We start from the raw sequence: 16,563 nt of genomic DNA on the forward strand, positions 1-16,563 counted from the left end.
CGGCATTACGTATGCAACGTGCCAAGGATACGTGCCTCGATGTGCGATTAATATTCGGCCCGATGGTCGATCTCGTCTTTCGGACTAATCCTCCTTCCGCAGAATCACCCTGGTTGCACCTCCTTGGCGTTTCTTTCTGTCTAGCGAATTCTCCTTCTCTCGTGGAAATTCTCGTCCGAGATCGAGAAAGTTCTCTAATAACGCGATGCGATTCAATCCGAGAATCGGACGGATTGTTGTGCGGCGCAATTACAATCGTTGCTCTTTCTCGTATTCTATAATTCGATTAATCGCGAGAGCCAGATTGTCGTCTAATAAAAGGTTTATCTCGCTTTCTCTTCTTCGTTGCTTTCGTAAAACCAACAAAATATCGGGCTGCTCTCGCGCGATTAATAAATTCCGCGAGATTTTCCTACCGTCTCTCTTTGACACGCCGTGAAATTTAATATTCGAACGTTCATCCTCTACTATTAGCGATTTCGCACTCGGTGCGTCGGTGGTTCCTCCGTAAATGCTTCTGGTAACGCTGAGGTAACATCTCGCGAATTGCATAATAGCGTCGTCGCGGAGGAGAGGATGGACGGACGATCACTAGGTCTTCGCCGATTTCGCGATTTTATCTGCCGGCATCTTCGCGGCATATCGCACGCGGGAGTGAAAGTAAGGCGCTCCTCGCTCTCGTCGACTCCTCCGCAGCATCCGCGCCTGGCACCCTGCGGTGATCGCGTGACTCGCGGACAATGACGTCGAGAGGGACCGCTGAACGATATATTAATGAGAAACACTCCTCAGAATGTGAGGACATTAAGAAAATGCTCTTTCTGATGACGATATAATATCACGGCACAATGGCAAGCCTACACGCGATCTGTTACAGTTATAAATTAGATCGTATGAATTATTACATTGTGAATAAAACAAGAATTCGTACATTTCATCTCCGTTGAAATTTTTTTATCTGAAGATATGCGAAATGCCACAAATTAACTTTATTGGAATATATCATACGTTGTGTACCGAGGTGATTGTGGAAGAAGGCTACCGGTAGCTTCAGGCAGAAAATTAAGTCGAAGGATACCGTGGAGATGAACGAGATATTAGGCAACATCGTAATTACGATTTAAATCGCGATTTAAATGACGAGTAATTCCAAAATGATAATTTAAATTTTAATTGGGAAATTATAGTGGATTTTTTTTTCGGGTGAAGGACAAAGGCTTAAGTTTGGGTGAAGGATACTGAAGGGATCAGATATTCTAGAAATTATTCTACCATGTTGTTTTATCCACTTTCATAAGTGAACAAAATATTATGTAACTCTTTAACTACTAATTTCGCAATTTGTTTTGCTCGGAAATTTTAGCCGATGATTCTTGAAGAATCAAGAATCGCGAAACGCGATGCTCGAACCGTTGAACTTTATCATAACGATGCAAACGTGAACTTTAACATATGAAAGCGAGTGCCAAGTGCTCGTCCACCCGGATGCCAAGTTGCATAATTTAATCGGTTGATTTTTTATGCGTTTATAATTTCGGACGAATTGTTTATGCATGAAAGTAACAAATCATTGAATCGTTCCTGCACCTTTAATTTACGTAATTTTCTAGGAAAATTGCATAAACACGGCAGTTGTTTCGGCACAATTTTACAGAAATATGGAATTTATGTGTTTTCGAGGCGAATAACTCGAGTGCGCGATGTACACGACAAGTGACTTAAAATTTGCGATATTTCTACAAACTATAGCTATTGCTACTTTGATTCTTTAACACGCTTGTTCCGTTTGATCTAATTTAATATTAAAAAAAAAGAGGTTTCGATGTAATATTTTCCAACACGCAAAAGCTGATTTCGCCGATTTGCAAACAAAAAAAATGGAACAGTGCGATCGAATTTCTCCGTTATGATCGATTGTGCATTCGCCGATGTCTAAAGGCAACTTCGTCGTCGCCGAGTCGATCGCACGAAGAAGTCGATGTGGGAGGTGGAAAAAAGGCGCAGGTGGAGGAGAGTGCCAGAGAGGTTGTTGACACCTCTATCGCGCGTACGTTCCTCCGTTCGTACGTTTTGTCTCGCGACACGCGGCGTACGTGCGCGATGAGCCGCGAATGCCAATCGCGAATGCCGACCGGCGGGTTGCTTCTCGCGCGAGTTGCATTCCTATTTCGCGTTTCCTTCGCGCCGGACACGATCGCCCACGAATGAAATTTCAATGAAAGCTCCCTCACTCCCCAAGGTCCTCTTGTTTTCATCCACGACATGTCTACGTTGATGCGGTCACACGTATTCCTAGTCTCTCAATCTCTCTCTCTCTCTCCCTCATTTCTTTACGTTTTGATTGAAACTTCATCTTTGTTTGGTTTCTGATTGAAATCAGATTGAGATGGAATTAATTTGATTTTAAAACGATCTATTTCTATATATATATATATATATATTGTACGACTTATAGAAATGACAAAATTGAACAGATCGCGGTCTTCCTCCTTCATTTGTACATCTTCGGTGCAAAAATTTGAATTCTTTATATATATAAAAGAAAGAACGAGAGCAAAGAAGAAAGGAAGAAAAAACGTCGACGGCGACGACTATTTGAAAAGAAAGTGCGTCGAGTGATTTCGAATTCAGTCCAATTCGGATATCCGTGTGCCTTTAATCCGTCTTTTCCTTTTCACACGGACTCCCGTGACTCTTTTATTCTGCGAGAGCGTCCGCACGCATGAGAGCTGCTTTCCTCCCTCCGGCGACGACGACGTGCCGTTACGCGTTGCGACTCTTAAGTGTCGCCCAGTTTTTGGGTCTCGTCTTTCATTTTGCGCAGCTTTTCTCCGTCGGCAACAGACTGCCTCGCGCCAAAGATTGGCAGATGGCCCATGAGTTTCAAGTAATGTAACTTTCAACACATATCTTAGTTGAAATCTTGAGTTTACATTAATTCCGTAAATTCGGTCGGACTTGAAGAACCAATATAAGATTTCTAAATATAACACAGATCGTAGTATTCGATTATTTTAATGTTCTACTTAATCTTTATTTTTAATTTTAACCAGACGTATTAATTACGTAATTTATAAGGAGTGTTGTTACACGCAAAAAGCAGCACTTGCAAGATTCATATTAGATTCTAAAGTCGATATTCATAAATTATTTCTGTTTGATTGAGGGCATAATTAATTAATGATTTATGTTGATTTAAATTTCGATTCAGGTATCTTCTTATTCTGGGTAAATACGTCACATGTCAATTAAAATTACAAACCTGCTTAATAAATTTGATTTGGCTCGACTGAAAATATATCATATATATATAAAAGAAATTTGACTTGAAATTTGTTGTTCATGGTGCGGGGCCATTCTCTTCATATATGCACATGAGACGCGTATTTATCGATGTATTGCGAGGAGTCATGAAACCGTTAGATCTCGTGCGCGGGTAGCATCGGACAGCAACGTCTTCAAAATGGAAAGGAGGATGTCTCGTGCAATGTATCAACCGCGATGCATCGGGTCGTGTCGCAATCTCGCGCGTTGCATTCAGAACGGAACCGAACCGTTGTATTTTCGGGATCGCGCCTCCTCGTCTCCTTTCGCTCCTATTCCCCGTGAATTCTTGCAAGGATAACAGCCGAGCTTAAATCACGCGATTGTTCCAGAATTTAATCTCTCTCTTTGTGTTTTATAATCTACATAAGATGTAATTTGTGATAAATTAACGGAAAATTTATATTATACCAGAAAAAGAGAAAAAAATCATGTCTATGGTAACAGATTGTTTTAGAATAAAATTACATAAAATAATTTACAAGGAAAAAAAAATTATAGTAAAAATTATTACAAAATAATAAAATGCTGAACCATATCGAAATTATTATCGAATTTATTTGTTGTAATTTTTAGTGGTGTATATACATGATATACATTACTAAAGATTACAATACACATCATAATTTCAGTCATAATTCCGATATAGTTCAGCATTGTAAAATTTTATGGTATTTTTTACTACAATATTTTCTCCCTGTACTTTCAACATTGTTTTTTCAAAGTATTCAAATACAATTAAGATTACAATTAAGATTACAATTTAATATTATAACTTAAAATTCCAAATCAAACTTTCCCAAATATTTTGATAAAATTCGCAATTAGAAGACTTTTCGTATATCTCAGCGTTACCGTAGCTAAGTGCCCGTTTGAACTTACTTTGAATATTTTCACGAAATAACAAAATGCCGATAAATGCTGATAGATTCTGTAAGTTTATTCTCCGAGAACTCGATAGAACGGAACTATTTGAAAATACTTTATATTCGAACGATCGTTCGCCGGCGATCATTTTGGGGTGTAGCGCGATGCATTTAGCGGTAAAGCTCTTGCGGCGGATAACGCACTGGCGTTTTCCATCGCCTACCCGTTGCAGTTGCATTTGCAGTTGCGACGCGGAAAAAGTCCGTCGCCGGGAGAGGAGATGCATGCGAGCCGGAATGCGGCACCGACAACAGCCCAAGGAGAACCACTTCTCGCGCTGCACCCTACATATTCTGCTGCTATCTCCTCGTTCACGATCCTAACTGCACCGTTGCGGCCGGTAACATTGTCGGCTGTTCTCGAGGTAAACGCGAAATCGTGCGATTTCCTTTTCCTCCTTCTTGCGTTTTGCTTTTTAATTCTCCTCAATAGTTAGCATAGTCGGTGATTGCGTACTCGATACAAGATTAATCGGCAGGATATTTATCGTGGGAAATCGGAGATTTTTTCTTGACTGAACATGAGCCTTCCGGTATTCGATTTCGGAGCTTTATCTTTTTAATTTTTCTTACTTAATTTGATTTAAGTATACTTGTTTGATCCTTGCACCCAGCCCTCGTTCGCAACACGAATAAAGAACTATGAACGTAAGGCGCACACGCACGAGCGAGCACGCGCGTAACTACACGCGGACGAGTTTGCCCGTTCATCGTCGCGTAACGCATTTCTTCCGCGATCGAATGTTGCGCGAAACGCGAACGTCGCGGGGGATTCCCCGTGTTTCGTTTATTTTGAAGGATTCCTCTTTTCGACCAAATTTCACGCACTGATAAACATTGCGTTGAGATTTTCCCGAGATTTCTTTGGCTTCTATGTAAAATCATAATAATTATCGTCCGAACGATTGGAGGTTAGACACACAAATATTTTTTTTCTAATTTTTCTTATCGTATATCAATATGTTGCGAATTTTCATAATAATTTTCATAAGAATTCTCGTTGGTTCGAAGGCGGGCGGCAAGCTATTTTCTTGCACGATGTATAATAACACGCGGCTCGCCTTCACGGCGGAAAAAAATAGCAGGAAAACCGGAGGGAAACGTGCCGGCAATGCATTTACATAGGTAGAGAGGGATAACTTACTGCGTTGTTCTTATTTTTGCGCGCGTTCCTCGCTTTCTCCCAACCGATCGGTCGCGAAGTTTATAATCGCGAAATATCGCGATCCGATGATACGCAAATTGTAATGAATAAATTAATACGATGTGTACATATCGAAGTAACGGTAATTAAATTTCCGCAAAGTATATATGATCTATTACGTAATCTGCGGAACAGCTTTAAGTTGTTGCACAACTCGTGAGTCTTCCTTCACTTTGAATTTTTTTTTCTATTTTAACGATTTAAAGCTACCGGCCCATTTTTCTCTCATTATCACGGAATTTAGGTCACGGTCGCATAATAAGTATCTCGCAAGTCTCCCGGATCACGGATGCTGCGCGTGCAAATATTAATGCCATTTTGGATCGGGCTTACGATCGCAGACCGCGCCCTGTACGCCGTGCGCGACACGGCGATGAAGAAAAGACGAAGAAAGCAGCCTTCCAGTCGGGCCCAGCTCAGTGAAAGTCGTCCAAAATGTCACCGGAGTTTAACCTTACCGCGAATATGTGCGCACACGTTCGTTGGCTGAGAGTGAGAGAGAGAGAGAGAGAGAGAGAAATAAAGAGGTTGTTGGGTGCGGCGAGGATATAATGTGTTATTGCGTAATTTACCTTCTGGCAGTTGGAACGCATATTAGGACGATCAACGTCATTTAGGTGAGGTTGCAAACCGCAACCTTGGTTCGTTCCATCGATCGCTCGATCTTCAGATTTAAGACGCAGATATTTAAGTCCGCGCTAGTTTCGCGACCGACTTCGTAAAAGTTCAACTAAAGTTATTTTACTTAATTTTCTATCCAAATACACCATTTTCGGAAAGTTATGTATTCACATCTTCGGATAATGTATTGAGTTTTTTTTCACAAATACAGGGTGTGTCAGACATACCGGATGTCGTTTTCTTATCCGCGCCTTTTTTGGCCGGCTCGAAGACGATTTTCCTCCGCGTGAAAATACTCGTTACTTTGTTCAATCAGTCCTCTGTAATTTGCAATGCATGTAACATCCCACGCATACTTGGCCGTACTTTACATGGATAGTGGGCGAGAATAGAATCTGCACATCCTATCTTTCACGACAGGATATGACATGAAAGAAACGGCTGGATCGTTCGATACGACTTATAAATGGGGGTTGTTCGCCGATTGTTCCCTCGACATTACGTCGCCGAAGCGTATTATCAGAAAAATGTGTAGCTCTATTCCTGACTATAGGTGCTATTTTGGTGTTGTTCTCTCACGAGGCTAAAATTATCCTCGACGATGACGATAAACGCGTTCCGAGAAGCTCGAGAGGTGGCTTACGCCGGCGATCGCATCCGTTGCTGCACAAAGACGACCCACACCCTGCGGGGACCTCGCCGGACATCGGTTCCCCCCAGGCCTATACGTCGTTATTTTCCCCAAACCGGATTTTCAAGCCGTACTTTGCGCTTCGCCCCTCGTTTGTTCCTCGTTGAACGGCTATACGCCTATCTGCCTACCGGAGTTGCAAAATCCCCGACAAGGTGACCCAGTTGTACCCTTCGATCGAAGTAGGTTGAAAAAACCGTCGAGGTAGAGATTCATTCTGGCCTCTCTCTCTCTCTCTTTCTCTTACCTTGTCGACGTTTCACTTTTCGCGAAAAGGGACATTTTCCAGAAAATTCCGCGGTTGTGAGTTAATCGATTGCAAATAAGAAAATGCAGCTGGACCGATAAAATGAATACAATTCTGAATTTACGATTAAATTTAGCTGTGTTGCGAGAAAGAATAAGAATCTGTCACGGTTGTAACTTTCACGAGACGTATGCTAAGTAGCGATATTGGTTTGAGACACCGTGTGTCGCGTGCGGCACGTTCGACAGGCTCTCTGTGCGGAACCATGCGGCCTTACGAGTTCGCATTCGTCACCTCTTGCACTTCGCTCTTTTTCGCGACGGCGAAACTCGGTGATCTCTATTTATGAGACGGTCCGAGTGTATCGCAATAAGAATAATAGAGGTTCTCTGCCTCTCGGATGCGTTCAATTTGCGGGGAAAGTAACGACGGAGAGAGTGAGAGAGAGAGAGAGAGAGAGAGACGGACAGGTCGAAGAATTCGAGTCACACCTAGGGGACCTTCCCTGTCGACGCGAAAAAATCGTGGAACGCAATGACGAAACAGGCCGGGAGTGCTTTTACAAATTCCTTCGCCTTATTTTCCTTTTCTCTCTTGAAGCACAATATCGCGTACAGTTGATCTATTTGATCTCTTTATAATATATGTAATTTGACATATAATATTAGGAACGTTAATTAAACAGTTTCACCATAAGTAGAAGTTTGATTTAAAATGTGAATTTTTGTTAATTTTACATGTTGCTCGTTAAGTGGCGGATTTAATAACATTTCTAACTTGTAGCTAGACATTTGAGCTTTTGCCCAGAGATAGTAAATCTCGGCGCACATTGACGTGTACATGGTAACGTAATGAGATTTTCCATCAACGCGTCGTCGTACCACCCATTTCACGTGCAAATATCCCGCAGTTTTTCGCAGAGCGAGTCTCATTACGCGCTCACGGCACACGACGACGTAATGAGATTTTTCATCGACACCGTATATATACTACCTGCCTAGAACTTGCATAATGTTCTATTTATTGCACTCTGATCGCGACGTATAAATAGAATTAATTCCACAGCTACGAAATACGTCCGACTCGCAATCGCGACTCGCGATTGTCGATATTGGCTCGAAAATCCGAGTGGAAAGGTTGCCGAGACCTTTCCGACTAAAATCGCCGGATCGACTTAGTTCTTGAAAAATAAAGAAAAAATATAAACTATAACTTGATATATTTTTTCTAAATGGGTAAAACATATTTTTCGAAATCACAAATTGATAATCACGAATTGAAAATTAAGTTGATCGGAATGAGCAATAAAGCCTGACTGTGAATTTGTTTGTGCTATAGAAAATATCGCAAGACGTCCGACGTTAACATTTAACGATGCGTTGCTTTGCATCAGCCGTAGAAAGGACATTGTCCTTTGGGCATCATTAAGGCGAGAGAAAGGCGATTCTTCGCGAAGGAAATTTCGTAAGCACGTTGATTTTCCGGTGGATCAATTAGTCTCCGCCCTCGCAGCGTACTAAATTCCTATCAATTGGCTTCCATTTATAATCGCAAGTCTTAATTAATTACGTAAAGTCTACTTATATGGGCGCAATAAATTTTAACGTCTTTAGAATAATTTTCCTTGTGGAACTATCTTTGAAGGTGTGCGTTTCTAATCGTTATGTTATTCTGAATGAGAGAGAAATACGTAAAGATATATACACTGCGATTCGAGATTGATACGCGTTACGTTGCACGTAGAATAGCTCATGGAGTGCGCGTCCATCGTTGATCTTTCACGCGTGCTTAATCGCAGGGCTCGTTGACTGCAATTTCCAAGCTTTTCCGGAAAGGTCGAGGCCGTAGTCGCGCGGCCAACTCGCGAATACTTACCTTTCTCGACCCGGCGAGCCTTCCGTAATACGGGAATTACGTGATTATCTTTCTCTCTTTCCCCCTGACCCTTCCGTCTCCGAATCGTTATTGCGAATATTTCGCGAGTCTCCGCGGGTGCTTTTCGTGATTATCTCATTCTTGTCTATTCGATCATAAGAAAAAAATCGGAATGATTGATCAATATCAATTGTGGTCGTCGTGTATTATCAAATCAAGTCGATAAAGTCATCACCAGTGGCGAAGTCAGAAACGGATGCAACACACCTAAGTAATCATACTTCGTACCGTTTGCTTTGCATCCATCATGCTTGACATCGCGTTCCCTCGATCTCTCGCAGAAACACGATGGCCGGGTGTGGCAGTAAGAAAGCGGCAAGAGAGCAGCGGGAAAGTGATATCTCTTCGCCGTCACTGTTCCATTCAGGGACGAATCCAATCTTGCAGTGCCCTCGCGATATCTTCATTTAAAACTTAATATAGAATAGACAGGCACTACGAATTGAACAATGATAGAACTATCTTAATGGACTATTCGGTCTATTCTCATTAAAATCGAAAAGATGCCTCAAATATATTAAAAAATAAAAACAAACATTTCGTCATAGTAACATAGCGAGAAGTATTTGAATAAATATATATAACTATTTAGGACTCTATTTTAGCTATAAATATATATTTTAAAGTAAATAGATACATGTAGCTACGAAAATAGAGTCCTATGCTCTAGCTTCATCCTTCTTATGCCTTCAGGAAATTGACGATAATCGTTTTCGCTATTCTAGGGAGCTATTCTAAAAAGATACGGTTCCGAGATATGGTAATACTTCTACCGTCATGTAAGATTTTTCTTTCGAAACTGGAATGTTTTCGACGCGTTCCTGTCGTTCGTTCGCCGCATATTCGATGACTTCCCTCTCCGATCACTTTTCGCATTTCACCGGGACCTTTTGCCGCTTCATATACGACGTAACGTCGCGTATTATTACGTAATTTTCAAGTTTTGCGCCACCGTTCAAGTGAAACGTACGACGAGGCGTCTCCCTGGTCGCTTTCGAGATACTTTGTCCCTTTCTAAACGATTTCTCGAATTCTCTCTCTCTCTCTCTCTCTCTCTCTATTCGGTAAAATATCCGGTTTGATAGAAGCATTCTTCGTTAAAGGACAAGATAATATATTTATTCGGACCATATATTACAAAATATGAATGGTTATCTTAAGAATTACTCCTAATTTATTATTTACGAAATATATAAATACAGTTATTCCGACTGTCTTTGCCAACTTGTAAAAAATCTTGAGGAGAAGATCGTGGAATTTGTAATTTATAGTTTATATTTTATAATTTTTTCTACTTCGAAAAACGTAAATATTTCCTGTGAAATTTCCCGAAGCTGCTATTTACATATTTATGTGATTTATGTGATTGATACGCAACCTCAGGATTGTTATATGACCATTATATTACAGCACCACTGCGACGCGATTATATAATATTATAGCACGATTATATAGTCATTTGTTTATATAATTGTTACATAGTATTCACCACCTCGGTGCACAGGCTTTACTAATTAAACTAATTAAACGTGCGATATATACATATCCATATTTAAAAGATATTTTGATTTACGGAAAACTTTTCTGTCTTTTTATTTTTCTTGCTTTTTCTCCTTGGAACCGCATTTTGCGACATCGATTTCTTCTCCGTATGCGCGACCAAGCGCGAAATTCCGATTGCAAAGAAAAAGTTGCTGTTAGATTTGTTCCCCCGTTGGTGACATCTCTTCTTTTTCGACAATGCATCTTCGAACGTGAAATCGAAAGGGAGAGTAAGAGAAATTCATAATATATTTTGCGATAAATGTCACCTCGCTTATTATTAATGCGCTATCAATAATTAAAGAATTAAATGGTGGTATCGGCAGGATTTGCAACGATTTAGTGTCTGTATTCATAATTTAGTATACTTCAAATATGCGTTTCACCATGCATTGAAGTCTCCGGGCTTAAAATCCTCAGTGTTAGAATGCACGTTGCAATCAAAGTATCGATCAGTTTGATGTATCGAGTTTTCGAAAGTCCGATTTGAAAATATTTCAGAGGGAAATTTATCGCGATTTGGTCTTACGAAGGCGTGAAAATTAGGACAAACTACGTGGCGTTAAGCGCACAGTTACGATCCAATAAGTCCTCTAAACGACGCGATAGGATTACTTGGCGGAGAAACGAGAGTCTCGTGTCTGAAGAAATTGGCAGAGGCTCGTGGAAGTATACGCTCTCTAGAAGCGCATAAAAACATCGTGTTCCAATTACGTGTACGATAAATCGAGTCGTTGGCTGTCTCGACGCCGCGGTGCCAACGCGTGCTGGAGATGTATTCCGTGACGACACATTTCTCTACATCGACCACGCTCCAATTCCCCACAGTGATCTTCTGCAATCACTACAGCCGATTCTCCTCCGACCTTCTCTTTCCACTCGCCATCTTCTTCGGCTCCCACTCTCCTTACTCCTTGGAGAACCCGGCGAACGTAGAGAGCGCGTGCTGCGATCTCGTGACTTCGATATAAAGCTTCTAGATCGTGTGATTCCTTCGTTTACCATCGATGGGAACTTCCCATAAATGCGATTTTTTTCTTCCGGCGTGAAACTCTCGAGTAAACTCAATTTTATATTCAGTTTTAGATTTTATAATTTATATCTTTACACTTATCAAAAAATTAACTTAAAGGAACTGGAATATTAAAAAATAGGACAGACTGGGGAGTTTTAGTTTATTTATTTACAGCTTCGATTAGTTCCAATCAAAAGCTCCGCTTTGTTCGTTTCTTGAATAATACATTAATGAGCAAGTGCGAAAACTACAAAAAGAAAATACCAAATATCATTTATGGTATCTATTCATTTAACTTTATAATTTTATTAACCTAAATAACCCTTTGATCGCTGTCTCCCACAGCAAGTTGTCCTTAGATTCGCGTTCTATTGGTAGTTTATCCATTGCTTCGTATTTTAATTGAATGATATTAAGATTTATTGATAGAGGTGTCATAGCATAGCAATAGTTACTTTATTGAAGTCGGTTCGATGTGTGTGCTTAGTAAAAAGCGTGGTTTCTAAAGAGCTCATCAATTAACTAAAACAGAAAACAAAAGTATTTCTCGTGAGTTTTGATCGTTGTGTGTCTACTCGATGTATAAAATATATAAATTATATTATTATTATCATACTGAAAGAATTAAGATTGAAACGTACATAAAAGAAAAAAAAAGAATTGTGAACCTTACCATTTGGCAACGCTGAAGGGTCTGCAGGAATCCGAGGGTTTGTCATACGAGAAGCCCGACAAACATCTCACTATCTGAGGTCTCTCATTTCTACAAACCACCATATTGGTGCAAGCCTCGTTGAGTCTGTGCACGTCCCCATCTTTACACGGAGCATTCATCATCTCGGGTGGTACCACTTGGAGGAGATTCCAGGGGTTCGCCAGACTCGACGTTTCCGTCACGTCCAGCGGCTGATTGCCGAGCGGTTGACCGTTAGAGAAATTCAATTCTTCTTGTTGGAGCCGTTCCTTGTCGATCTCTATCTGAGATGCGGGCGGCCGTTGATTCCAGGGATCCGGCTCAACCTTACTCAGCCAGGGATTTCCTGGATAGGACGGCGGCGGTGGTGGGTACGGCTGCGGTTGATAGGTCGGTGGTTGCGGAGGATAGGTCGGTGATTGCGGAGGATAGGTCGGTGGTTGTGAAGGATAGATGGGCGGTTGAGGAGAAGGATAAGTAGGTGGCTTAGGAGATGGATACGTAGGAGACGGGTGTGAAGGTGTTTGCGGAGGTGTTTGAGTCGGCGACTGCGGTTTCGGCGTGGCAGTGCCTTTGCAGTCCACGTTGTATGGGTAGTCGCATACGTTCAGCACCTAAAAGAGTCAATAATTACACATCGAGTTCCGTTGAATTAGACGCGAAGATTAATATGCGATTTTTTCTTTCGTGTTTGATATGCATTAGTGAGATATTTTCGACATACTTGTTTCAAGTATCTGAAATATTTCATGATGTGTATCAAAACGATTGCAAAGATATAAATGTCGAAAATCCGATTTGTCTTCGCTTTAGTTAAATTCTCACTGTCATATTTTCTGCATGACTGTCAGGAAAGATTAAAAATGACGAGAGACGTGGCGCGTCATTCTGCAACTTAAAATTCCGCAAACGTTTGAGTTGTGTTTTTTGGAACGGATCCTTACGTCATTATAGACCAGACCGCGAGGACAGCTGAACTTGATGGGTCTGCCTGCGAGACACACGTAGAATTCTGAACAGTTCGTCGAGCTCCTGTAGCGGCCGTTCGGGTCCGGGCACAGCTTCGACCCCGGCGGCAACGGCGGTTCTGTCGAGTGATGGGATTTTTACTTCCATTATCACGATTTCGCGACAGTGTATACTTAATCTTTAAATGTTTATATGTGAAAAAAAAATATTACTTGATCCAAGTAAAAATTTGTAGAGGAATATTGGAGTAATTATCTACTCGAATCTAGCACTTTTTTTCTGTGCAACCCTATGTGTCTCTTATCTTAGGTTACACTCATCCCCGGGAGAACCTTGCTGTGAGAACCACTGATCTAACAGATGAAGTCGCGATTAGGAGGCAATCGTTGCGATTGCCTACGGGCCGTGAACGGGCGATTCGACGTGCGATTATCGATCACTCACTCGGCGTGGCGGGAGGCCGGTTGCCGCAGTTGACGTTGTAGTCGAAGTCGCAGACGTTGGTAACGTCGTTGAAGAGCAGCCCGTTCGGACAGGTCTGCTCTATTACAACGTCGTCCCAACAGTTGAGGTAGTTGGCGCAGCTCTTCGGGCTCGGGTACTGGCCCCGCAGGCCTAAACAACCTGGTGCGGGATGCTGCGGAGGCGGCACAGGTTGCGGCGAGATGGGACTAGGTAGTTCATTCGTCTCCCCCGGATTCCCCGGAAAGCCAGGGTATTGTCTGCCGGTATTAAAAACGGCCTCGTCGTGCTTCTCCGACGCGTTGCTCGAATTCTTCCATGTTTCGGCACGGCTGTCCAATTTCTGAATGTCGTAGTTGTCCCAGAGAGTCTCACCTTCTGAAATTCGATTTTAGGTCTTCTAGTCGCGACGTCTTCGTCATCGCCGATGACGGTGACGTGTCGTTTCCGTGTAAATTTTGTTGGTCGTTCGCTCGCTAATTGATATTTGAAAGAACGTCAGGTGGAAAGGGGGGACAGATGGAATCGATTTTGGCCCCCGAAGTGGCAAGTAGGCGGGTATGTTTTTTTCGTGCTTTTGTATTGTATAGAATGCACAGACGTAGGCTATTAGCTCATCAAGTTTTGTTAGCAGCAAAACACGAATGGATACGTTCGTAAAGCTCAACAATAACGATTTGAGATATTAGATATTTAATAGTTTCATATGCTGACTCCAATACTTTCTCGACAAATTAACATTCTCTAATGGCCAGAAACAGGTTTAGCAACTCAAAAATCACAAAGAAGCATACCGTTTTTACTTGCCGCTCCAGGGGTTAAGATCGGTCCATTTTATTCATCGTCCTTTATCATTGAATATACCTCGTAATTATTTTTTAATATTTTTATATTACTCTTAATTATTAAAAAATAGAAATAACAGTATAGTTTGAAGGAGAGGCAAATCAGACAATCGAAGGCTCTCGGATTCTTTCATATTATTGTCGCGTTTCCCGTGCCGTAAGAAAACCCACGTAGCACTTGGTACCCCCTGCGTTACGAATCACGTGGCAGCATCTCGCGATAGCTCGAAACCCCCGATGCTGAAGATATTGACACTGACCTTCGGGCTGTCCGACGAAACCGAGCTGCCTGCCGATGAACGACGTTGGTGTCGTCGTCGTCATCGTGGTCACCGCCGTCGTGGACCTAACTCTCCTCCTGGCCGCATTAACGGATCCTGCAGCAAGGACCGTAAGGACGAGCAACACTTTCACCCTCATCTTCCTCTCGATATATCCTTCTCGTCCTTCTTTTCGTCTTTCTCTTCCTCCTCGATCTCCTCCTCGCCTTTCTCTTTACCACCGACGATAAACCCGAGGGCTGTCGGCGCCCTCCACTAGGACGAAGGATGCTCCACGAAAGCTAAGTTCCCAAGGGTGTCTTGCTCGCGTGATCCGAATCGTGACAATCGACGCCGAGGTGGCGCGAGTCCTGACGCGCGGTGTCCTGATGCTGGATGAGCTGGACCTGGTCGCTTTCAGGGCTTTACATAGGGCAACCCCCACCAGACCCGCGGTCTCGTAGGGACCACAGGACCTCAATTACTCGACGATTCGCGTAGGACCCTCTTCTTGCGCAGGAAGTGCTCGCCGCGTTCCCGCAACGACTCGTTCCCTCCCCCTTGTTTCCCTCTCGTATCCTCCTCCCCTCTATCTCTCGTCCGAGGACTCCTCATTGGACGGGATTTAGGATGCACCCGAAGGATGCACGCGCGCTCGCGACGATCGTTCCGTCCTGCCGGCGAGCGGAGGACTGTTTTTCGCTGGTCGTTCGTTTTAGGCGCTGGATATTGTTACCGGGTGAATTTAGGACCCTGACCCTTTAGGGTTGGTTTTTTAATTCTTTACGCATGCGTTCCAACGACTCCACCGAAGTCTTAAAACCTTCATCTGAGGCGTATTGTCCCGGCAGACTTGGCAGGCTTTAAAGACGGCCTTTAGTGCCGACCGTGATTGCTTGTTATTCGTCTTGCTTCTTGGAAAGTGAGGAAAGATCATTAGAGCGTGAGTAGCACTGCGCGAAATGGGAGGTCTCATTGGTGGTTTCGGAGCCTCTCGATGTCAATTTTTCTCATTGAAGACGGAAACGAGAGTTTTGCAACCTTTTGAATAGCCTCTTCGTTGTCTACAATCAATTTTATCTTGCGTGTATAGTATAAAATTTTAAAATCTCACGCATATATACAAAATTGATCTTAATCGTAATATTAATATTTATTGTTAAACTGTAACATTCGTCCAGACTCGTCCTACGTTTCTCTTACACCTTGCCATCAGTTTCCCTCCTACGTTGCATTCTTGTCAAATCCCTGAAAATAACGATAGAGCATTAAATTCCAAAAGGCCAACAGCGAGATCTGTCGAGGATCTATCAAGCCGGGAAACGATGACGCGCGCCCGCGAATTTCATTAGCCGTTGTCCCATGACTTTCATCTGGCTCGCGCGTCTACGGGGGCTTCCCGCGGCCGGCGCAGCATCCTGCGTCGCGGCAGAGGAAAAAATTCCCCACTTGCGAGATTCCGGGGGGAGCGGGGAGGACACACATCGGTATGCAAAGGTGGACGCACTCTCGAGGGGACTCGTTACGCACTCGTTACCGAAAGTGTCCCTCGACACCGCGGGTCCTGTGCAGATCCTGTGCGTCGCCTCCGGTCTGTAGGAGGCTCCACAGGGCTCATCGTCCTTTTTATTATCCGCCTGGATAAGAAATTCGGCGGTCTCGGCAATAAGGAAGAATCCAAGCTCAATCCGAACGTAAAAGGAAGGAAAAGGAGCAGGACGAGTAGGAAGAGACGGTCGCGACCACGTAATCTTGGATTCCGCCGAGTTTTCGGCCCCGCCGAATCTCGCGGGTAATCCTGAGTCACGCATGACCTCGCCATCGCGTT

The 16,563-nt window shown here is 42.9% G+C and overlaps 1 protein-coding gene across 1 annotated transcript; it reads right to left on the reverse strand.

Moving 5' to 3' along the window:
• Positions 1–12,023: 12,023 nt before the first annotated feature.
• Positions 12,024–14,895, reverse strand: LOC106746157 (WAS/WASL-interacting protein family member 3-like). Its single transcript, XM_014622410.1, has 5 exons — positions 14,736–14,895; positions 13,613–14,008; positions 13,144–13,286; positions 12,179–12,813; positions 12,024–12,027 (listed from the first exon to the last, which is right to left on the reverse strand). The coding sequence occupies exons 1-5, from the start codon at positions 14,893–14,895 to the stop codon at positions 12,024–12,026; spliced, it is 1,338 nt and encodes a 445-aa protein (XP_014477896.1).
• Positions 14,896–16,563: the final 1,668 nt, after the last annotated feature.

The sequence above is a fragment of the Dinoponera quadriceps genome, unplaced genomic scaffold (genome assembly GCF_001313825.1).
Source record: "Dinoponera quadriceps isolate SergipeBrazil2010 unplaced genomic scaffold, ASM131382v1 scaffold566, whole genome shotgun sequence".
NCBI lineage: Eukaryota > Metazoa > Arthropoda > Insecta > Hymenoptera > Formicidae > Dinoponera > Dinoponera quadriceps.

Bases quoted from the DNA above. Each gene is read 5' to 3' on its own strand.
- LOC106746157 (XM_014622410.1), bottom strand. From the start codon at position 14,895: ATGAGGGTGAAAGTGTTGCTCGTCCTTACGGTCCTTGCTGCAGGATCC. The intron at 13,287-13,612 runs GTGAGTGATCGA...ATCACTCGACAG, and splicing joins CCGGCCTCCCGCCACGCCGA to AACCGCCGTTGCCGCCGGGG. The intron at 12,814-13,143 runs GTAAGGATCCGT...TGACTCTTTTAG, and splicing joins GCGGTCTGGTCTATAATGAC to GTGCTGAACGTATGCGACTA.